The sequence below is a fragment of the Chroicocephalus ridibundus genome, chromosome 17 (assembly GCF_963924245.1).
Source record: "Chroicocephalus ridibundus chromosome 17, bChrRid1.1, whole genome shotgun sequence".
NCBI lineage: Eukaryota > Metazoa > Chordata > Aves > Charadriiformes > Laridae > Chroicocephalus > Chroicocephalus ridibundus.
The window spans coordinates 3392421-3415486 of NC_086300.1; the positions used below are offsets into that span (position 1 = coordinate 3392421).

The 23066-nt window shown below is 40.0% G+C and overlaps 2 protein-coding genes across 2 annotated transcripts; both read right to left on the reverse strand.

Moving 5' to 3' along the window:
• Positions 1 to 2576: 2576 nt before the first annotated feature.
• Positions 2577 to 12791, reverse strand: KRT23 (keratin 23). Its single transcript, XM_063354834.1, has 8 exons — positions 12345 to 12791; positions 8603 to 8685; positions 7042 to 7198; positions 5768 to 5929; positions 5550 to 5675; positions 4579 to 4799; positions 3658 to 3689; positions 2577 to 3000 (listed from the first exon to the last, which is right to left on the reverse strand). The coding sequence occupies exons 1-8, from the start codon at positions 12759 to 12761 to the stop codon at positions 2897 to 2899; spliced, it is 1302 nt and encodes a 433-aa protein (XP_063210904.1). The 5' UTR covers positions 12762 to 12791; the 3' UTR covers positions 2577 to 2896.
• A 3778-nt stretch (positions 12792 to 16569) lies between these two features.
• LOC134524658 (keratin, type I cytoskeletal 15-like) lies at positions 16570 to 21869 on the reverse strand. Its single transcript, XM_063354858.1, has 8 exons — positions 21261 to 21869; positions 20480 to 20562; positions 19438 to 19594; positions 18845 to 19006; positions 18573 to 18698; positions 18218 to 18438; positions 17351 to 17376; positions 16570 to 16811 (listed from the first exon to the last, which is right to left on the reverse strand). Exons 1-8 carry the CDS (start codon positions 21843 to 21845, stop codon positions 16732 to 16734), a joined length of 1440 nt encoding a protein of 479 aa, XP_063210928.1. The 5' UTR covers positions 21846 to 21869; the 3' UTR covers positions 16570 to 16731.
• Between the last annotated feature and the right edge of the window lie 1197 nt (positions 21870 to 23066).

A 23066-nucleotide genomic window follows, 5' to 3' on the forward strand; every position in this document is an offset into this window, starting at 1 on the left:
AATAGGGCTATTGGCACGTGTAAATTGAAGAACAACATCAAAATACGTGCAGGGATATGTGCAGGGTCTTGACCAGCGGTGCATACTTGAAATGAATCAATCAAATTCTCTCTTCAGCGCGATCAGATACAGCAAGGATTGCTGTAACTAGAGAATGGCTCTTCGCGGAAGTTGTATTATCTAACAGCTGGGCTAAGTAGAAGCTGTGAAGTGATGAATTCTAATTTAGCCGCTATCAGTGACTTTCTTTGCAGCCTTGAGCAAGTTGTGTCATCTCTTTTTCCAATTTCTCAAGCAATAAAATGGGAATGATAATACTACCCCCATTCATTATCTCCCTAACTTCATCTCTTGGCGTGTTGTGAGAATATAATGTTAACAGTGCATGCAAGTGGTAAATTTTGGTATCATTATTTATTATTTAGGGTGCAAACCTACCCTAAATACATTTAGAAATGCATAGCTTTTCTACTAGGACACGAATTCAGAAAGAACCAACAACTACTAGATATAGAGCAACATCTGGCCGGTGACACAGTATCATAAGCTGTTCAACAAAAAGGAAATCTGCAGTTATACATAGCATTCTAAATCCATGAAGAATTCTCCAGAAATAAGCAATTTTTGCCACAGAATACTTGCTTTCATTTACAGAATAGAATGTAGTGTAGTGGACATTTATATGTTTAAGGACTAATTGGTTTGGGTTACTTATTAAAAGACAGCAACTTGAATGGATGTGTTAGAGTCACTGGTGTGTGATGATGTTAGTGACTGGGGTGAAGGATGAGGTCAGCGTTGTGGCTGTACTGGCATCACCATTACAGAATGCAACAACACAGTAGTAACAGAGGGTTAAAATCATCAGAGCGGTGGAGTGGAATGGGAATTCCGCTGCGTCTCAGCCAGTACCATTTCATTTGGACCAGAACCCAGCAGAACACAGGAACGCAGGGAGTGCATCTCTCACCTCTGCATGAGGGGACACCAGGACGGGAGTAAAGCCAATGCATTGCTCAAGAATGTGAAATAAGGACAGGCGTGTTCTGTAAAGCGCTTCAATTATTTGTTTTTCCTTCTTGTTTCCTTGTAGTTTAGCACAATCAAAACCTAGTGCAAAGCATAGGTATTTTCCTTTGATTTAGAAATTAGGGGCTACTTAGAAGTTTTTACAATTATTTGTATCATAGCAACATGGTTATGTTCTGTAGATTTGATAAATGAATCTAGCTTTAAATAACACAGAAAATTGTTCAAGAAAACCTAGGCACATTTTGTCCAGATGCTACAAACACCAGGTCTGGCTTGTTGGATCTGGTAAGCCATAAGGAAGGACATTGCTAATTAGCCAAGAGTTACTAATCCTGTATTACAAGTTTTACCCAATTTAAAGAAACCATTAGGTAATCCATTCAATGCTTTTGGGATCTCTTTGTGCAACAAGGGTGGAGAGTTGGGGGGGGCGAAGGGGAATCGTGAACTGGTCCTAACATGCCAGTACGAAAACATTGTATCATAGAGATGGACTTTGTTTATTTTAAATCTGCATTTTCTTTGAAATTTTCACTTTCTTTTGTGAGCCTTGTTTCAAAGCAAAGCAGGTAACAGGAATCCTGTTATATGAATATGAAAGTCCCTTCTGAGTAGGTAGGAAAGAGTACAATGACAATTTCGCTCATGAATATGAGACTGCCCTGAACACACTGTTTTATATGCAGACGTTGACTTTGGAATGCAAATCCCTGCAGACACTCATTATGCTCCATTTTGCCTCTCTTCATCCTGCTTTACAGTCTTCCTCGTCTAAACAGCCCTAATAATGTTTCTCTTTTTCTTGCTCAGATTTTAGCTTTGCACATCACTGGAAATTTTCCTATTTCTGTGAGGGTCTCCTGCTGAATCGATAGTTAGGCTGATGTGAGAGAGGGGACGAAGCTTGGATTTGGCTAAAGAAATTGGGCCTCTCCCCTTACGTTCTTACGCGTTGCATCTACCAGCTCATCCTGATTACAGAACCCGTCAACGAAACCAATGAGCATTAATATGAAAGCAAATAACTGAAATGGTATTTTGAATTAAATGGGTCACTGAGAAAGAATGAGAGTGTCTGGAAAAGTATTTATAATCTTTGAAGGGAAGTGTGTAAAGACAGTTAAAGAAAATTTCTCTAATGCTGAAGGATAAAGACATGCTTCTAGGGTGATTATTTTAGTAAAGTGTACTTTATAACAATCCTACTACTAATGCTGTTTTAAATGATGACATTGAAAAGTTGTATATAGGGAAGTCTAATAGTTTTGCTTATGTAAGTGTCACCTGTAACTTGTGTCACCTCTTTTCTTCTTTTTTGCATCCTTCCGGTTTTATACCTTCTGAAAAAATGAGGCTTTTGCAGTCTTGACCTATGTCAGTGACACTGCCGCTTTGGGCTGGTGCATGTATAGGAAAAAACAAAATTGGAAATTCCAACAACAAGACCAAGTAATGGAAAAGAATTTATTGGCTGCAGTGAGGTATATGATGAGAGACATAAGACCAGGAGAAAAGTTGAGAGATTATTCACTTTAAAGTATAGTTAATTTGCAGAGCAATAAATGAATCACAGATGGAGATTCATGCCCCAGTGAGACGTGCATAATACATATATTACCAGCTCAGCCAGTCATTTTCATTGAATAGCTTTTCTTCGGTTTTGATGACTAAAAGCTCTTTAAACTGACAATATTGGCTATACCTAGCTCTGTATGGCACTTTTCATGATTAGGCTGCAAATCATTTCAGGAGAGAGTTCACTATAATATCCCTATTTTACACACAGGGAGACCAACATACAGCATGGAGTTGCAGAGAAAGGGCTTGGCCTGCCAGGAAAGCAGGAGTTAGCAGAACTTTGACTTCATGCTTGCTGGTGGATCTCGTTGATGGTGGAGGATACCACCTGCCCATTCACGCTGTCGTGGACGATTGCTTTTATCTTCCGATTGGTCTGCCCAGCACGTTCTGAAAGAAAAAGAAAAGTTAATTAGAAAAGAAGCAATGCTGAGACAAGATGATGCAGGGAAAGCTTAATTTACAGTAATTTACCAGCTACTCCTCAACTGATTTATCTTTACGTGTTTCCCTTTAAGTGAATACTTATGATTGCTCTTTGTGAAATGTACTGCCAGAGTCACCCTGAGTCTTGTCCAGGTCAGGGCAAATGAATCACACAGCTACATCCCAGCCAATGCAAATCAAACTTCAGAGCAGATCAGCCTAAATGTCTGCAGGTCACGCTCATGCCAGAATACGAGTTTCCAGACATGCAGATTTTCTGTTTGCTCTCAAGCCCTAACCCTCTTTTAGTCACCAAATGGAGTCTGTGTGCCTCCTCAGACACCAGGAAAGCTTCAGTCTTGAGTCTGAGCTTTGGACAAGGGGTTTGACTAGCAGAGGTCAGTCTGAAGACAGTCCACGAGGGCACAGACACAGCAGAAGGTGCTCTGAAGTGCAGCCCTTCACGAGACTGAGGAATCACTGAAATTATTCTCAAATATGGCCTACATGAGAATTAACTCGTAGTTCATTCATGTAAGGTTGAAATTATTCTGAGTAAAATTTTAGTGGAAATGACAATGATTAAGAGTCACTATAGAGAAGAAAATAAGGGACTTTTACCTTTAGCTATTGATTCAGATTTTCTTGCTATCCTGTAAAGAAAATAAAACAAAGAAAAAAAATGATTATACTGATTTCAATAAATTATTCATTCCCTTCTCACTGATTCTAAGGAGACCTCATAGGACTATGAGAAGTGATTAAAAAAAAATATTCAGTAGTCTTAGGCACGGCTGCTCTCACCTGGAGCTGTTCCTGTGTCCATTCATTACTGCCTGTACTGTGGACAGTGGCATCGTTTCTCGTATGTTCTGAGTTCTCAAGTTGATCTCGTTTTGGCTTCTGACAGATACCCCAGGCTTGGTGCCCTACTGTCCTGCCTCCCTGAGATTTTCAGTTATAAAGGCTCCTAATCTTCCTTTTTCTGACTTTGTATAAATAAGACATCCTCTGTATATAAGATGAGAGAATAATTAATAGAAGCCCAAAGGTTTCTGAGGGCAGAGATTTCAGACGAGGCAGAGGTGGGGAAACCAAACAGCCCATCAGCAGAGGGGTACACTGTCCAGATTTTGTGTGCTGGGATTGGTAACTGCAGGTGGCTGACCAAAAGAGATCTAAACTTGGTTCCAGGCTTCTTTTTGATCTAGAACTTGTTTTGAAGATAGGAAATGACTATGAATTTTACTGAAATTAGCATTTTTTCCTATGCTGAGATAGGCATGCTGTGGGAATGTGGTTTTGTTTTTTTTTTTTAATAAAAAGTTAAATTAATTTTGATAATCCAAATTACATGGGTACAAGTTTCTCTGTGTGCTAAGTGGCTCAAGCTTTTTATTATGATCCATCACATTAAAATACCAACCCTTGATGTAGTATGGAACTCACAAGCTTTGATTAAGCATAAACAAACAAACAATAAATAACCCGAATATGAGAACTCTCTTCTCATCTATTCCAGTCAGGGCGGCTTTGCCTTACCCGTCAACATTCCCTTCCAGCAGCAGGCGGTAAGTGGAAATTTCCTTCTCCAGGCGGGTTTTGATCCCAAGAAGAACCTTGTATTGGTTATTTTGCTGCTTAATGTCATGACGAACCTGGCTTAGCTCTTCCTCACATTTGGAGATTATGTGCTGCATGTTTTGAAGTGCAACAGCATAGTAATTCCGAGTGTCGGCCAAGGTGTCTTCCAGCATGTGTTTCTGACAGAGCAGATAATACCAATACTATGATTATTATTTATGTCATAGATATAATGCAGAAATGCCAGCAAATTTAGTCCCTGGCTAAAAGATTACAAAATTAAGACTGTGGTAATTTAAACACTTATGCATTTGCATGACTATTCATGTGAAGACAGCAGAGTCATGAAGCTGTGTCGTGTGTGCATAATGAGAGGTAAAACCTGGGTAATTTATCCTTGCCATATTCTTTCTGTTCCAAAGCTGTGCTCCTCTAACTGTTGACTCTTTTGTCAGTTCTGCATTTACTGTCCAGAATTGCTCTAAAGTCTCCAAGTCACGGGTAAGTGAGCTTTAACCTGTACAAGAGCTGAGTGATATTTTTGAAGTTTTCCCACCAACATTTTTCACACTTCAAATATTTCATACATTATAATAGCAGTTGTAAATATGAACTTTGTGTTACTATCTGTCTTCTTGGACATTTTTTCTTTTTATATCATGGAGTCAGCTATCCCATCTCTTCTTTTTCTTCTCCCCATATTTTATTCTAAGGAGAGACATACATTTTTCACTTCTTGGTGGTGGTTGCTGAATCTCTTTTGCATATGCTGGCAAAGTGAAGCATAATCCCAACTCCAATTTCACTGATACTTTAATAACTACAATAAAGTTATGCTAGGCTATGGATTTAAATGAAGAATTGGTCCATGACAATTTCTGAGATATAGGAAGTAGCAGAGAGCAGCCAGAGATGTCTGCAATAGATACCTTACTCATCTGTGCCTGCAGCTCGATGTCCAGGGACTGTAACGTACGTCTTAGATCCTTGATCTCGTTCTCATTGCGCTGTATCAGTTCGGGGTTAGGGGTTGTTGCCAGAGACATAGCTGTGCTCTGGGGAGCAAAAGCAAGGTAAAAGCTTACTGATTCTGGCTGTTCATGTACAGCAACAGGGATCTTTGACATGAGCAGAAAATAGCTGTTACCTGTTCTTTGTACCAACTGTCCAGGCTTTGACGATTCTTTTCAATTATGGCTTCATAATCTTCTCTTATTCCTGCTAGAATCTTGGCTAAGTCTTCAGGAGGTGCTGCATTTACTTTTACATTGACTTTGAAGTCTTGCGATGAGCGATTTGCTTCCATATCCTATCAAAATTGCCAGAGGAAACAAGCAAACTTGTTTATGAAAGTGGAAAGTTTTCATTCCTGTCTTGTCTTCTTCAGTTCCATCCTCTCACAATACCCAAGGTATTTTTTTCATTATGGTAGGGTAATTGTTATACATATTCAGTTAACACTATCTGGAAATTTTATATATGGATAATACTGTGACATGACTTAAAGCAGAGACTTATATTTGCTTCTGTGGTAGAACTGTGCTAGAGAACTGAATAAAAAACATGTGAGAAGATCTTTTCATATAATGTTTCTGGAAGATATATACTTAATGAAGAAGCACTGATATTTTGTATTTATTTATCTATTAGGAACCTAAAACCTTTGAATAAAATCTAACAGTAATTTCATCTTTCTTACCCTATATGTTAATATTTATGGAACTATAACTAAGTTTACAGGAGAGTAATGTAAAAGTTCTATGTAATTGTTAAAGGAATAATTGGATTAAAGCGTATAATTACTGTGTAAACAACATAATTACAGGACAAGTCAAGCAGGTATGGTAACATTCCTTTTGGTGTAGCACAATCTTATGTGCTAGGTACCATTTTCAAAAGCGCCCAGGCAAGGCAGCGTTTCAGGGTATGACATCACGGCCTCCAAAACGCCCATGGACTGGACATACTGATGGCTCTGTTAGTTGCGCTGCTTCCAAGAGCTGCTTTATTAGAGCCATTCAGTCGTATCCTTGGCTATAAGGGCATCAGCCAAAGACAGCTTCACCTACTGCTGTGTAACCCCTGTATTTCTATTCTCCTTTTTAAGTATTTCTGAGAACATTTCTGTCAAATATGTAGGGCATTATTAGCTATGTGTGACAGATTGGCAGGTGACTAGAAAAGAATCTGGGAGAAAATACAGCAATTTGTTTTCCTTTCTGAAATCCCAATTTAATTGGTAAAATTAAAAAAAATAATTAAAAAAACTTTGTGCCTCATCTGCCTCTCATTGGCTGCTTTAGAAATATGATTAGGTTCTGAATCATCAATCCCATTTATAGATTGTGGATCTTACTCAAAGTTAATTACATGGTAGCGAAGATTTGTGTGATAGGATTTTACAGGTGGAACTTTTTCTACCTCCTCATGGTCTTTCCTCCTGAGGATGTGCTCTTCTCTCAAGCCTTCAATTTCCATTTCCAGATCTGTTGTAATAATGGTCAGGCCATCGAGCTCCTTACGCAGGTTCTCAACATCAAGCTGCACTCCCTGCCTGCGAGACTTCTCTGCTTCGTACCTTTATCAGGAAAAAGAAGATAAAGCATGCTTGCTGAGAGCAAACTGCTCCTAGCCTCTTGGATAAGTAGTATCAAAGAGAAGTAGACTTGCTTGAGACCTCTATGTAGGGAACTAGAGAGAACAAAAAACCAAGGAAACAAATTCTGTTTCTAAAATATGTTATTTGAATATTCTCGAATAGTCTTAAAAATAAGGTTTCATTATTTTCATTGTTGTTTTTCTTCTTTCTTCCTCACAGCTCCTCCTATATGGTATGAAATAATTGCTCTTTCTTTCATTTTGCCTTTTGCATTTTAATATTCACCAGGTTGTGAAAGCTTTGAAAACAGTATCAACAATCAGTGCTTTCTGTAGTTTTTCCAAAATGATAACTTTTCAGTCCTTCAGAAAACAGGGAAAATGTCATGGAAGCCAGTTATTAACATTCCTCTCTAACCTCTTGCAGTTTGCCATCTGCAGTGAGCCAAAGTCAGAACAACACTGCCATTTCTTCCCTTGGGCATATGAACCACTTTTGCTCCTCAGAATCTCTCCCTTTACTTCATTTTTTGTGGGCACTATTGGTGGTTCTACATTTAATCCATCAGACTCATTCTGTGATGCCAGTCTCTGAAAGCAGTTCTGCTGCTTCCCTTTTATGATGCTATTGAATGATAAAAAAAGAAAGGCAAGGCTAGGTAAGGCCTTCAGAGTCTAAGTTTGTTATAATATTCACAAAAGCTGAGGTATTTTTTTCATAGCTGATCATCATCTGTTGAAAATAAGACAAATTTCATGATTCCTAAGAAGTCTAACTTACAGAAAATGTAAATTCCTTTCCTTTGCAAAGATCTGCCTGGAAGCCTTCTGTCCAAACATTTTGGCTTTTTAGTTGGTCTGAGAACTATCTTTCAACAATGTACTGAAAAGCCAGACCACGTACTGGTAGCCAAGGAAGCCCTGGCCCAGTTACTGGGGCAAAACTTATGAGACTCCAAAGCAGAAGATACTGAAGGACGGGTATTTCCTGCAGAGCTGGACAGCAGAGATGATACGTACAGGAAATAGATTTGGGCTGGACTGGGGAAGCATCGTGCAGAAAGGCTTAATTTGTATTCCCAGATGACAGTTTCAAATGCCTTTTGTCACAAGTATCAAGTGTCTGCTGTAAAACCTGCTCTTCAGGACCTGAACTAAGTATCACAAACAGGGTGACTCAAAATTGTTCGGCAATCATTTGTGGTTTTTACATCCTTTTTATGCTTTTTAAGGTTTGGGGTTTTTTCTGTTCTACATTGGCTTTATTTGTCAAGTATCACCAGAAAACCTCAGTAAAATCAGTTTCATATTGGATTATCAAGAAAAAGCAATATTTTCCTTAATCATCTTTTAAACTTAATCAGGAAACTAAAGAAGAGCTTACTTGAGCCTGAAGTCTTCAGATGCCATGTTAGCGTTATCAATTTGTAAAAGGATACTGGCATTAGTGATCTTGCTATCCTCAATCTGGAAAACAGAGAATCCAACAGGAGACTCAGTGTTGCCACACGATGATGGTGAATAACCTGTGCTGTTTTAGACTCCCTGCTGCTTGTAGGAAGCATCTAAATAGTAGACATCCCATGCTAAGGAGAGTACATGAATAAAAGCAGCTTAGTTTCCTGATTCACTTAGATATTTCTGCAGTTTTTGTCCATAATCTTACTTTTGTCTTTGTCTTACTTTTCTGGATACGAAGCAGTCACCTTATTCCTGGACAGGTAGAGGATATGAATAATATTACACAAACTTCATGGTATGTTACAGAATAACAATCACTGTGTTCCTCTATTTTTGTGACCTGATTTTGATTCTGTTTAGCATTGCTGGAAAGCAGCCTTGGTCATCTTTAGGGCAAATTTCAGTAAGATCATTAAGCTGTGTCTGAGTACAATCAAAATGCTGAAATTAATCATATGCTAAGAAGCAAGCACGTGCAGAAACACCTTGCTGAATCAGTGTTGTACTGCAGAGGCGTAATGATGATAGTGGCAGCAACTCATCAGCAGGACCCCTCAAGTCTGCTATGTGCTTCAGTCCAGAGTTGCATGGATTGTCATTTTGAGAATAACACTGGCATCTAATTGTCATGGTCCATTCAATTATGCACTTATAACTGTACTGAATCATCCAGCAGCATGGAGTGATTAGTTCATGTTTCTGATTTTGCTTTAGGATGTTAAAAATTGCCCTAAAAGGTGCAGGAGAAAGTGCACCGTATCATTCATTTAGTGCACTCAGCACGCACTGAAAAGACTTGTAAGTCCCTGTTAACATGAAATAGCTTTGAACTATAGATCTGAATATGAAAAGCTCAGTATTCCATTCAAAATCTTTGAAAGAATACAAGTGGGAACTCATACAAAATCGGCAGGAACTAATAATTGTGGGCCATCGTGTCCTCTTCTAACAAAGAGGAAAGAGAAGCATGGTTGCAGTTCCAACAGCTGCCTTCACTCAACACTTTCAAAAAAACCAAGGTGCATTATGGCTGTACAGAAATCATTAGCCATTTACAGAGCTCTCAGCACCTTGAAGTAAAACTTCCCACACCTAAATGAATCACAAAGAAACAAGGAAATGACAAAATTGTCCTGAAGTGTCAAAAGTTTACCTCTCATAGTAAAAAAGAAGTTGCTTGTGCAATGTTTTTCACTAATCTGTTAGCAGACTGTACGTTCTTGGGCAATTAGCAGCACACCTCGAATACTGCCCTGGGACATGATCAACGCCAGCTGAAGAAGTACAACAATACCCTAAAAGTGTTGCTGCCTGGAATTGGTTGTCAGAGAAGAGGCAATTCTTCAATCCATCCTTAGAGAATGGTAAATTTTACTATGGAAGGTAGTAAGGCAATGAGAAAGTAACATAAGAGTTACCCAACTTTGCGCCACTTCATAATCATGCAACACAGCAACACATTTATATAAATGCTTTATAACTTTCTGTGCAATCTGAAAGAATAAAGAGTACAACAAAGGAGGTTGTACCATTGTCAGTCTTTTGCCCCTGCTGTAGGATATTGATTGCTGTGCCAGTTAGTAGTGCATTTCAAATGTGGACATTTATCTGTTTAGTTACACAAATTTCTTCACTACATCCATCGTGAATATGGGTGCATCACCAAGATCAATCCGCAAGCTTACAGATAATTTAATTAAGAACTCATATATTGTTATATACGCAATACACTCCAGTTCCTTCTCAAAACAGATTTTTTTTCAAGGCGGCTTCCTGCACTGACTTCTTCCTCAGCATGTCGTGTCCTTTGTCCAACAGCATTGATCCTGTCTCCTTAAATGCTCTGTAAGTCAGTTTGCTTATTTAGCGGTACAAGATGTTTGAATGAGACGTTTACCTGAAGAACTGGTGCTGTTTCACTTTGTGTCTGGGTTAGAATGGAGTCAGAGTGAAGCAAGGCAACTTGCTGCTCCATCTGGCATGGTCATCCAGAATTGAAGTGTCCAGGAAAGAGTGTGGTCCAAAAGGTGGGACCCAAATGGTTATACATGTCCAAGTTCAGACAGCCAGTACCTCACAGACTTTCCGGGTTATTGGATATAGGATCCTACATTTTTTCTAAATTTCATTTTAGGCACTAAATTAGTTTCACCTTTTTAATTCATGGTTAATTGATTTAATTATGGTTAATAATTAGATGCTATATTTTCACTCATTTTACTGGCAGTTATGGTGCTAATTGCAATAATTTATAGAGAAAGTAAAAATTCTGGATTAAATCAGTGGATCGTCGCCTGTAAATAATCCTTTAATGGACCTTCCTCCCCAGTGTGAGCACCACATTCAGCACCCACTGCCTGAGACAGCCGCTAGTCCCACAGGTGCCAGTAGCCGGTGATCGCTGGTTAAGTGGTGAGTGGTAAAAACAAGTGTTCTGGGTACAACCTATTAAAAAATGAGGGCGTTACCCCAATCAGCATCGTGCTTTTAGTCTTACTGTCTTCCTAAATATTTCTGATTTATTAATTCCAAATCAATGCGAACACATTTATATTCTTGATGAGCAAGTTTTTATCTCTGGATCAGTTAAAAAAAAAGCGCTCGAGTGATAGTTCTGGAGACAGATGACCTTTCTTTATCCTTAAAACAGAAATAGGTGATGACAATTCTGGCTCTCTTACACATTGTCTGTGGTCGGAGTGCCTCATCTTCTGCCTGGAGGCAACACATTTACCAGCGAGCAGGAGTTTGATCAAGTCCCTGGCCTCCATCAGCAAAGATGTGGGAAAATACCATTTCCAGGCCTTTTGAAAAAAAAATTTCTCAGGGTCTTGAGAATGCCAAGTAATCAGATGGTAAAAAGTGGAGGGAAATCTACAACATCGCATTTGGAATAGCTTTAGGTTTTGCCTCATATGGCTGTGTAAAGTTAATTACACTGATTAGTCACACAGATGGTTACAGTGCTAAGTATGTTCATTATGAATACAGATTAATATTATGCATAAATTTGAAGACACGTGAGTTTGGGAGATTGAAAGAGTTATTGTTGAACGTTAATATTAACTACTGGCAGGAACCAGAAATTCTCCTTTTAATTATAGTGAAAACATCCACAAGGAATTTGTCACTGCTATTTTCTTAATTACAATGAAGTATTTTTCCATCTGATTACATAAGCTTATTGGACCCAAAGCTCCTGGAGTTTCATTGTCTGCTACCACAGGAATCAAAGAAATGAAATGCAAGAGTATGGCTAAAGAGAGCATGAGCATGCATGAAAGGAGGCAGCCTCTTCAGTTTGCCTGCTTTGTAATTTGCGTGAATACATGTGCAGTCAAAAAGACCAAATTCTGCCAGACATAGTTACCCAAACCACAGTTTCATGTACAGAAACGAACACTTGGCAGCACACAGATCTCTTCAAACTCTCAGGCTTTGCAGAATCCCCCTTGTCTCCTTCCAGCCTTTCTTTCTCGTAACCCTTTCTCCTCCTTGTTTCTGCCCAGGTCCTGTAACCACTTCCATTAGTATTTCTAACATATGGTTAGAAACATATAAAGGTTTTATGTAACTTTCTTTAAAGGAATGCCATCAGCATAAGTGAGTACCCAGATTCCTTAAAAGAGCATAGAATGACAGAGTCCCTTACAGCTCTGACTTACCTGTCTTTGCATGTCAGTGACGTTTTGCTCGTATTGGTTGAAGTCATGCCTCTTTCCGTGAGACTTTGTCTTGTGCCACTCTCGGATGCAGCTTTCCAGCTGAGCATTAGCTGCTTCTAAGGAGCGGACCTTGTCCAGGTAGGCAGCCAAACGGTCATTCAGGTTTTGCATAGTCTGTTTCTCATTCCCCCCCAGGAAGATGCTTTCCCCATGGTGCTCGCCGAAGCCTCCCCAAGGTGCCCCTCCTCCAGTAGCCAGCCAGAGGGGTCTGGCAGAGGAGAAGGAGGTTTGTGTGCTGCTGGCACCACCATCTGCACTTGAAGGTCTGTAAGAAGTTCCTTGCTGGGCCAAACCACACCCTGAACTAACCCGGAGGGACCCAGAAAAAAGCTGAAAAGGGCCTTGGCTGGTACTCATGCTTAGCTCTGTTGTGAATCTAACCCAATGTTTGACTGACGAGCACTGAGCAGCTTCTTAGCCTTCCCTAAGCAGCTTTATGCCTTTTCCTGTGGGAGTTTCCCTTCGATGAATGACTACAGCAACAAGATTGTGTCATCATGAAACGTGCTTCCTCTTGGTCAATTCCGAAGCATTTATGAGCCTGCACACACTGTTGTTGTTATTTGGAATCACAGCCGCATACCAGATTGCTTTCCTTTTAGTTGTTTTGGTTTTTTTCTTCTTTTTCTTTTCATATTGTAATAGCGAGGTGTGGCTAAAATCAGTAGGTGTGGAACAGGATCAGCTCTGCCTCAGACTTTTTTCTAACCCTGTAGTTAATGTGTTACATTTTCCTGCTTATAAGGGAAGAGTATCGTCCATTACAGAATAAACGGAGAGCTGGGGCAGGGATGGCTCTCTCAAGATCCTTTCTGTTGTAATTCTCAGGCTTTAGAGTTCACAGCAGTCTGTGAATCCTGAAACGCGGCACGTCCTGTCGAGCTGTCATTAACGTACCGAACAGCTTTAGCCTGTGTGAGACGTGAGGTTTAATGAAGTTATCCAGCCTCTGTCATCGGGCTGAAACTCCAGTCCAGAGTAAGGCCCAGCAATTCTCCTCAGCTGCCCATTTCCAGTTGAAATACATGAGAATTAGGTACTTAACAATCTTTTCTGGTGATTTTTTCATTATTTGAGGTTCAGTCATATTTCAATAGTCTTGTTGAAATAGATAGTAGTGCAGGAATTTCTTGCCATTACTACAGTTATTAATATTAAGATATTTATATGATTAAGATATTTATATGATTTATATGACATGAATCATATATGGTATATGATTTATATGATTATATTAGAAAATATTTAGAGTATGAGTTTGTAACAACACTCGAAAAATTCACGTGATTATTTAAAGCTACCAGCCCTAAAAATTGACCTGGCAATAATGCAAAAATAGTCTTTCGCAAAAGTTTCAGCAACCTTCTGTCAAACTTCTTCCATCAAATATGGAACGGGCAAGTCTGGCTTCTGCAGAGATTTTCTTATTCCTCATGTTGATGAAGAGGTAGTGAGTTGTGTTCCTATGGCAACAGCCAGGGTTATTGGGTTCACCTTATCTTTCTGAGTAGTTCTGGTCTGCAGCTGAGGTTTGGGATGGAGGAAGGTTTGGGAAGGGGTGGGAAGCTGGCTGGGCATGGGCTCTCCCAGAAATGGTGCAGATGGTTTTCCTGAGAGCAGCTGAGGGCTCAGCTCTTTAACGAGATTGATTGATTAGACTCTACGAACCAGAATTACGCTCTCCTGGAAGGAGCCTGAAGAAATCTTTTTTTCTCTTATTTGTTCCAGTTGAAATGTTTCAGTAACAGAAAATTGCTGCTCTTCATCCTTCCCTGGGCTGCCTCCCAGCCCTCCTTTATGGAATTGGGCAGGTTTTGAGCTCCTCCTTGCGGCCCGCTGTCAGCTCTGCTCAGCACCTGGGGATTTTCTTTTTAACAGTTACGTTTCCATTGAGTGCATATTCCTTCTTATTCCTCTTGCGCTTCATTGTGCAGAAATGCTAACATTTTTAATTGTTTGGGGAAATTAATCACTGAAGATACGGTTTTCCAATAAGTACAAGGTATGGTTATCACAAAATGTTCTGAGAACAGCTACTGTTTACAGCTACAGTTCGATGTCAGCCCTGCTGCTTGAGAGTGAGAAGAGCTTGAAGCACCAGACAGAAAATGAAGCCTCACTTGAAAAAAACCCCAAATTATAATAGAACCAATGATATACTGTTGTCAATTCATCTCACCAGAGATCAATTTCAGACTGAATTTTCTAGCCTGGCAGTTCAGCAAGCTAACATTGTATGAATTATTACATTGAAACATAAATACATACATATGCACATAATATTACATGAAATAAAACAAATTCTTTATTTCACATGAAATTACCCCGTGATTCACAACTTGTCCGGCATGAGGCTGTCAGTTTGTGAGACACAATAGCCTCTGTCTTGCTCCTTGAGAGTTTCACAGAATATCATGCCATCATAGAAAAGAGAATTGTCTTTTTTCTGGCAAGTAACACAGAACAAAGGTGATCTGGCCCATAGGAAATATTTGCTCTGAAGTTTAACGTTTTCAAACTGGAAAAGTTGCCACACAGTTTTCATCAGCACGTGTTGAGGATCCATGGAAAAGACCAGAAAACTTAAAAACCAGAAACGGCTCCTTTGTCAGGCTGGCGCTGTCGGCCGTGGTTCTGGTGAGCCGTTGAACCCCCAGGGTGCAGAAGGAAAGCGATGAGCGGCGCAGGGAGGTCAGGCACCGTCACCAGGTGGCACCAGAAGCTGGAGATGGCAGTTCCGCCGCTCCACATGCCCAGGGCAGCGGGATGGAGGAGCGCCTGGGCCTAGGATGCTTCTTCTGGAATTGTACTTGTTTCACTGAATTGGAACACGAAAAGCAAACTGAACTGAATGTGCAGGCTGCAGTTTAAGTGTAGGCAGAATATTTTGACACCTACATTATACAGGTAAATACCCTGCGACCATCACTTGTTGATTCAGCTCCTCCATCTGAAATACGAACGGATGGCTGCCTTTGGATGCAGAATTTCTCTCTCTTGCTGTCTGAGTGATATATCTAACAGTCACCTGATTTCTGGGTCAGGAAAAAATATCATTTGTACCGTTTGGTTTTTCTTTTCTGGTAGATTGTGATGTTGCTTTGCTGAAGTTTGCAAGAGCCAATTCTCAGTTCTTCCCAGTGAGAATACCAGCAGTACGTATGATTTTTACCCATGGTACGTCAATGGTCCTGCAGCCTCCTTCATGCCTAAGCTTTGGGGCTGGTGCCAGCAGTGTGGGTATTTTTTTTTTAAATGTCAGAAAACAGAAAACAAAAACAAGTGGCTGTAAGGAGGTTGAAAGGAAAATAAAATACACAATTCTAGAAATTATACCATTTCTGTAGATAATATTATGTGGATTGAAATACCCAGCAATGAAGTTAACAAAAAATTTTCCAAACTGGTTATGTTATCAAAATAAAGCATTTATGTAAATGTTTTATATGCTTCTGAAGTTGGGATTTACTAGCCTCTTAAATCTTCATAAGTGTTTGACTACACTGCTGTAGATTTGCAGACCACCTTCCTGCAGAGAAAAGCAGTGTTGCTAATACAAGGTGCTAATACAAGGCTGCTGAGTTTGTTCCTTATGTAAGGAAACCAAAATAGTCACTGCAAACTCTGTGTGAACAGTTCATTTCACCTGGACCTTGCCTAGTGCTTGCTCAAGAGCAAAGGGAATTTGCCTTTTTGCTGAAGGAAGTGCAGGAACATAAATATACATATAGACAAATATTATTTTATTTGTGCATGAGTTGTAGTCATGTTGTGCACTTCGAATTCACAACAAAGAGCTTAAGGATTTTTTGCATTATCTTCTGAGTTTTTTACCGATAGTAGTTTCAGGTTCCTGGGAGAATCTAATGGCACTTTTTGTATCTGTCCATTCATCATCATCTTTTTTATTATTATTAAAGTTATTATTGTTATTGTTGTTGTTATCCACTGAGCATCTCTTGTTTGGGGTTACAGGGAGGGTGTACGGTTGTGTGTATGGCAGTGCCACATTCACTTCAAAAAAACAACATTAGACAGGGTGTATTTGCAGAAGCAGAACAGAAACTTTATTATGTAGGTTCTTTCATAAGGAAACTATATGGCTACTGACAGAAAACAAGCTTGTAATCTCTGACCAATGATCGTGTAATGGTCATGCCAAAAGGGAGAGAAATTTGAGAAAAGACATCAAGCTGTTGCACATTCTTGGATTACATTCTTGTGATTCAGCGGAAGTAAAAGGGTATTTCTCTTAGCATTAGCCAATGTATAGGCTGCACTGGGTTTATATGGTGTCATATGCAAGAGGGGATTCAGTATTTCTTTATTAGAATCTCCTATCACGAGTAGAAGGAGCTCTTCCGTCATCTTCCGCGTTCACGCGACCTCTTCCACTGCTTGAAGGTGCTGTGTAGGAGAAAACAAAGAAATTCAAGTAGGGAAAAAAAGCATGCACTGCTAACGCACTGAGGAGCTGTGCAATGGGGTTTTTTATTTCTTTCCTCACAAGATCTTTTTCACATATTAAAGGGGGAACTGCCTTTACATCTTATCTTCTCTTCCCACTGGTCCTCATTCAGTAAATCTTAGGTGTGCACATCATGTGTTGGGCTTGGAAGTATCTTGTATGTTGTGTGAATCAGCAGAGGAATTTAGGAATCTTTGGAAGATTTTGGTATTTTAGCATCCCATGAGGAGTTCATGCAATCATTTTGGCAAGCTACTGGTCTCAAAAGTGCACATAAAATAAAATAAAGTCTCTTAATGATAAAGAACGTGGTCATTGCAGAGAGAATAGTTTTGTCTCAAGGTGATAAAGAATGTGGTCATTGCGGAGAGAATGTAATCTGTGTTAGTAAGAAGAAATCCTAAGCAAAAAAATAGGTTTATCTAATCCTATTTTGTCAATTCATTTCAGTCCCTCTTTAAATCAAAGTTTTTCTTACCATCTTTAGGGTTCACTCCTGACATCCTGTAGAAAAGAAGAAAGATTTGATTAATGACCATCACTGACCCTGTCCACTGAAACCATTGATCCATTTAGGAACCACTGTGTGTGAATAGCCAGGGTTTCACCCTGCAGCTTTCAGTGGGTTGTTTCTCAGCTGTGTTGTTACTACTGGTGGTGTTAAGGTGCTTTCTGCTTTGAAGGCCACTCCTATGTACTCAATAGGAAATATGAATAGTACTCAGACCCATTCTTGGTCCTGATGTGTCTCTACATGCTTCTCCTCTTCTCAAAATGTCATAATCTAGAAACAATATAAGGAGCAGATTCCTCCTCAGAATCAAAAGTAATTCCACGTGTAGATCAGATGTGAGAAATGGTCACTAAAATGTAGATTTTACTAAAGGAAGCTGTGCCCTATGCCAAGTTCTTTTCTAGTTGGGAGTATTGGCATATGATGATGAATATTTTTACCTCTGTGCACAAGTGTAGAAAACCAAGAGCTAAAGAAATACTGAGAACAAGTTTTTATAGGTTATTTCAGGCCAAAAGCTTATTCCAGTGCAGCAAGAGGATTATAGAAGACATACGTATGGTGCCTGGTGCCTTCTATAACTCATCGTAGTCAAAATGGTTGCATTTATATTTTCAAATCATCAGCACAATTAATCTGGAGATTTAGCTTGAGTTGTAGCAACGCCTGAGATTTTGCCGGGCATCTGTTTTGCCATTACTCAAAAGGCTGTGCATGCAGTGAATGTCATTTGCTAATCTGCAGTCAGCTTAGCAACCACAATTACTGCTTCACAATGTGTCATGTTATTAACCTTATCTAATCATCATAAGATTGTATATAGTAACGTACTGAGAGTCCTGGCCCTCCAGCAACTGGCGGTACGTGGCGATTTCCTGCTCCAGGCGACTTTTGATGTCCATGAGCATTCTGTACTCCTGGTTCTGACGCTCCATGTCGCATCGAAGTTCACTCAATTGTTCCTCAACGCTGGTGATGAGGGCCTGAATCTGTGCCAGCTGTGCGCAGTATCGTCCTTCTGTGTCTCGCAGGTTGGCTTCCAGTCCAGCTTTCTAAAGGGAGTAACATCAGAAGAGGTTAGCGTGCAGATTTATCCCACTGAGGGGCAGTCAAAGGAGAGGCAAGACAGAGAGGGAGGAAGAGGAGAGGGCATTAATAGTGAGTCGTGCTTGGGACGGCTCCGTACCATGCTGAGCTGCGACTGGAGCTCAATCTCCAGGCTCTGGACCGTGCGTCTCAGTTCCGTGATCTCCGATTTGCTGGTCTGTATCTCTTGTGTGTGGCTGGCAACTTCGCGGTTCAGCTCATCAGTCTGAAAGAAAAAAACAACTGTAAAATCACATACATATTGTATTAAAATTGTTAAAATTGTTTTGAGAAAGGGAGGGCCCATCCTGTCTGCTGGTGCAATAACAATGAGGCAATACGTCGATTTGCTGTTTATGGGTGTCACTCTACCTGAGTGAAGAACCAGGCCTCGGCATCTTTCCGGTTCTTCTCAGCCAGAGCTTCATACTGTTCCCTCATCTCAGAGAGAATTCTGGTCAGGTCAATGCCAGGAGCCGCATCCATTTCCACGTTGACGGTTCCACTCAGCTGATTTGAATACTCTTTCATTTCCTGCGTGGCCAGAAGGCAGAGGACACAAATAAGATCAGGCTCTCTCTTCTCGTATACTTTCTGCCATCAGCAATCCATGCAGTGGTACACAGTGCTTTTATTATCTAGTATCGTAGGTGGAACACACATAAAAACATGCTTTTCTACTCCCACACAATACACATATTTACATGTAACTTATACGTATGTTTCTCTTACTCAGCTCTTTTACTCTTCTACTCACAGGGACCTGTCGTGCTTATGAACGTCAAACTGAAACTAATAGGTCAGAACAGTTTGGAATCAGAGAAATGCCTCTCAGGACACACTTTGGATTCTTTTAATATTACAGTTTTCTTCTTATTCAGCTGTAATGTTGTCCCCCTCCCCACCTGAGAGGCATAAATTCCAAAGGAAAGTAATTTCCTCTCTGCATTGTTACGGACTCTCACCTCCTCGTGGTTCTTCTTTAGATAAGCCAGCTCCTCCTTCAGTGTTTCGATCTGCATCTCCAGGTCAGCTCTGGACAGGGTCAGCTCGTCCAGGACTCTGCGCAGGCCATTGATGTCAGACTCTACGCTCTGACGCAGGAACAGCTCATTCTCATATCTGCAGTTTAAAAAAGAAACAAGCACTGGAATATGTACAAGTTTGTATTCAGTAGAGCTATGAAATTTTATATTGAATGGAGGAGGAACAGTGGGCTATAAATGAAAACATATATATTGAAAAGAAGCATAAAGGGAGTAAAGATGTTTTTTTCTAACATCCAGCTATGGCATATAAAAGTACATGCATTGCCGTCTGATTGTATTCTTGAGGGGCACATGACATTTCACTTGCAGAACCTAATAATGATTATCAGCATCACTAGAAAAGCTGTCACACAGGACAGTCCATTTGCAGTGTCCTCTCAAATTTGGTGTGAAGGAAAGCCTAGTTCTGCCTGGACACTAGAGGAGAAAATATAAACCTGCAGGTACATCACTGCAAGATACATCAGTTGCACAAGTTTCATTATCATCTTTTCAGCAGCGTCTGATGTACTGCTGCGTCCATGAGCTGCATAAGCCCCAAATTACTCTTTGTCTTTCTTTTCTAAATTTCAGACTCTTTGAGAGAGAGCTACTGTGACCGAAGAGCGATCTCTTCATGCCACTCTGTTCCATTTAAGTGAAAATCCCAACCTATTCCTGTCTTCTTTCCCCCTGTGATTTAGGCTAGTAATCTATCCAGTAATCTACCTAGACATCTGGGTACTGTGTTCTGTCAGGTTGATATTCCAAATTGATCCTTCATCACACTGATTCTGTTTGCCAGGGGTTTTTTCATCAGAAGTTGTCAAGGAAAATACTTATCCATATTTTTGAAATGTGTTCTTCAGTGACTGAAGAACTTTATTTTCTAGATAAAAAGTAATACTAAACTTCAGAAAACTGTTCCGAGAGAAAGAGACAAAGAGAGAGAAGACAAACGTGTTCTAGGTAAACTTACTTCATTCTGAAGTCATCTGCAGCCAGCCTGGCATTGTCGATCTCCAAAATGACTCTGGAATTGTCAATAGTAGCTGCAAGGATCTGGCAATTAAGAAACACAGACAAACTGTGAATAAAGGTGAAATATCACAGTCCTCAGTACACGGTATGTAGTTATTGAGGCTGTAAACCATCAAAAAAGGTAGGAAAAAATGGACTTCTGTTGTGATGTCACCGATTAAACCTGCCTTTGGATTGCAATAGCCAGTTCAAGTTATCATGTTGCTCTTTGGTCACACTGTAATTCTTACAGCTTTCATAGAGAAAAACCAAAAACACTAGGCTCTTTTCCACATGCCATATGCAAACCAGAGAGCTGAGATACCTTTGTGTAACACAAATTAGAAACATAATTAGAAAATACGTTGTACAACACCTGATCTTATCTGTAGCCAGGAGAATCATTTTTCAGCCTTTGAGGCCTACCTGTCACATTCTTTACTATTCGATTACTGAATTAATATATTGATAATTCTAAACACATTTTGCCATGTTTTATTAACTTTTAGTGCAATCATTTTAATTTCAACAAACATCACATTTTCAGGATAAAATATTTGGGTTTTAAATTGAGAAAAAAGCTACTCTTTTCTGCGAGAATGCTCACAACCACAATATATTTGCGGTTGGGGAATTCAGTATTTATTTTGTAATTATTTTAGGTTATTTTAAAGAAGTGGAATATGCAGTTCCACAATTCTAATGCATTCTTATAACTTCTCTAGATATGAATGTCATACCTTGTCTCGGAGATCTTCAATTATCTTGTAATAGTTACTGTAGTCCCGGGCTGGGCTGGTGGGAGCTTGCTTCTGATACCAGTCTCGGATTTTAACTTCTAAATCTGAATTTGCCTCTTCCAGTGCTCGTACCTTGTCCAGGTACGAAGCCAGACGGTCATTCAGATTCTGCATAGTTATCTTTTCATTACCAGAGAGAAGGCCATCACCACCACCACAAACTTCAAAACCTCCACCAAAGCCAGAGCCTCCTCCAAAGCCAGCTCCTCCACCAAAGCCAGAGCCTCCTCCAAAGCCAGCTCCTCCACCAAAGCCACAGGCTGCACCACCACCAAAGCCACCATAGCCTCCTCCATAACCGCTACCGATACCAGAACACAGGCCACCACCATATCCACCTCCTACAGAGGAGACATACCTAGCTGAAGAGATGGAGACACCCCTGCCACCAGATCCTCCATGTATGCTTGGAGCTCGGCAGGTTCCTCCTGTGCGGACTGAGGAAAGGCGAGAGCTGCTGCTTCCACCACCCCCAAAGCCACCACCATAGGTAGAAGAAGAGCTGCGCATGAAGGAAGTAGCCATAGCTGCAGCACAAGAAGGCGCTAAGGTCAGTTATTCAGCTTGGTGTAGAAGAGGAAAGTATGTGCCTTCACTGCCCTGGTGCTTCTTTTATATCCTCAAGAAAGGGTGGTAGGAGACAAACCCAACCTGCAGCCCTCCCTCCAAAAATTCTCCTCCCTAGAGGTGAGGCCAATTATGATGACATTCCTCACAAAGAGAGCTGGCTGTGCATCTCAGGGGCTAGGGCTGGGGTTTTCTTTTTTAATTAAACAAAAGGGATGATTCAGATGAGTGTTTTTTCTTCAGGCTATAGTTCTGAAACTTGGAGTTTACTTCTCTGACATTTAAGAATGGAAAAACAAAGTGAGTTCAACCACACCCACTTACCCATTTACAGCAATCACCATGGTTATTTTAAGAACATCAACTTTTTCTACAAGTGAAGTTTAAGTAAAATTCTCTTTTTATTGAAAAATGTACAATCATCCATTAATCCACCCATTATTTCTTCTCTTCTATCCATATTTTTTCCCATTAAAAATTTGTAATTGAATTTGATATGTTCTTATTCCCATTCTTTGCTTGGAACTAATAAATAGATTTTGGAGTCTGAATTTTTAGTACGAAAAGCATATCATCATAGTATTGCATGAGGAGCAATTAGCATCCATCAATGTACAAGGAAGAGTGGGCACAGGTAATTTACTAATGCTTGTGAAATAGTCAAGAAAGGTAATACAAGATTGAAATAATTCAAAGAAGAAATGTGGGAGGACTAAGTTCCTGTTTCTTTTGGAAAATGTAAACAAATTGGGTTTAAGGTGAAAGTGTTCAGATAGCAATTAATGTGTTTAATGCCAATATACACTATGAAATGAAGTAATTCATGAAAATAAGATTTGGGAAGACTTATAAGAGTCATCGTAATCCTTCATTTAAAGTGGGAGTCTCAAACACCAGTATTTTTCAAATCTAATAATTTGCGAATGAATTTCAGAAGGTGGTAATTCAGTAGTACAGCTCTCTTCGATACTGTATAATTATGGGCAACCAGATTTGGGAGATTTTTAAGGAAGTATTAACTGGTTGTTTACCCTGCTGGGGTGCGTCACTGGGGATAACGAGTGTGGCAAGAGTGTGGCGCTTGAAGAATGAGCCCCATTCTCTTTGCACACCAAGGTGACATTGCTCCGGTGAAAGCCCCGAGGTGCAGCTGGAGAAGTGGGGGTACGGGGTGGCAAT

Bases quoted from the DNA above. Each gene is read 5' to 3' on its own strand.
- KRT23 (XM_063354834.1), bottom strand. From the start codon at position 12,761: ATGAGTACCAGCCAAGGCCCTTTTCAGCTTTTTTCTGGGTCCCTCCGG. The intron at 8,686-12,344 runs GTAAGTCAGAGC...TCTGTTTTCCAG, and splicing joins TCACTGACATGCAAAGACAG to ATTGAGGATAGCAAGATCAC. The intron at 5,676-5,767 runs GTAACAGCTATT...TTTGCTCCCCAG, and splicing joins ACAGTTGGTACAAAGAACAG to AGCACAGCTATGTCTCTGGC.
- LOC134524658 (XM_063354858.1), bottom strand. From the start codon at position 21,845: ATGGCTACTTCCTTCATGCGCAGCTCTTCTTCTACCTATGGTGGTGGC. The intron at 18,699-18,844 runs GTAGAGTGACAC...TTTTTCTTTCAG, and splicing joins AGGCCTGGTTCTTCACTCAG to ACTGATGAGCTGAACCGCGA. The intron at 18,439-18,572 runs GTACGGAGCCGT...TACTCCCTTTAG, and splicing joins TCCAGTCGCAGCTCAGCATG to AAAGCTGGACTGGAAGCCAA.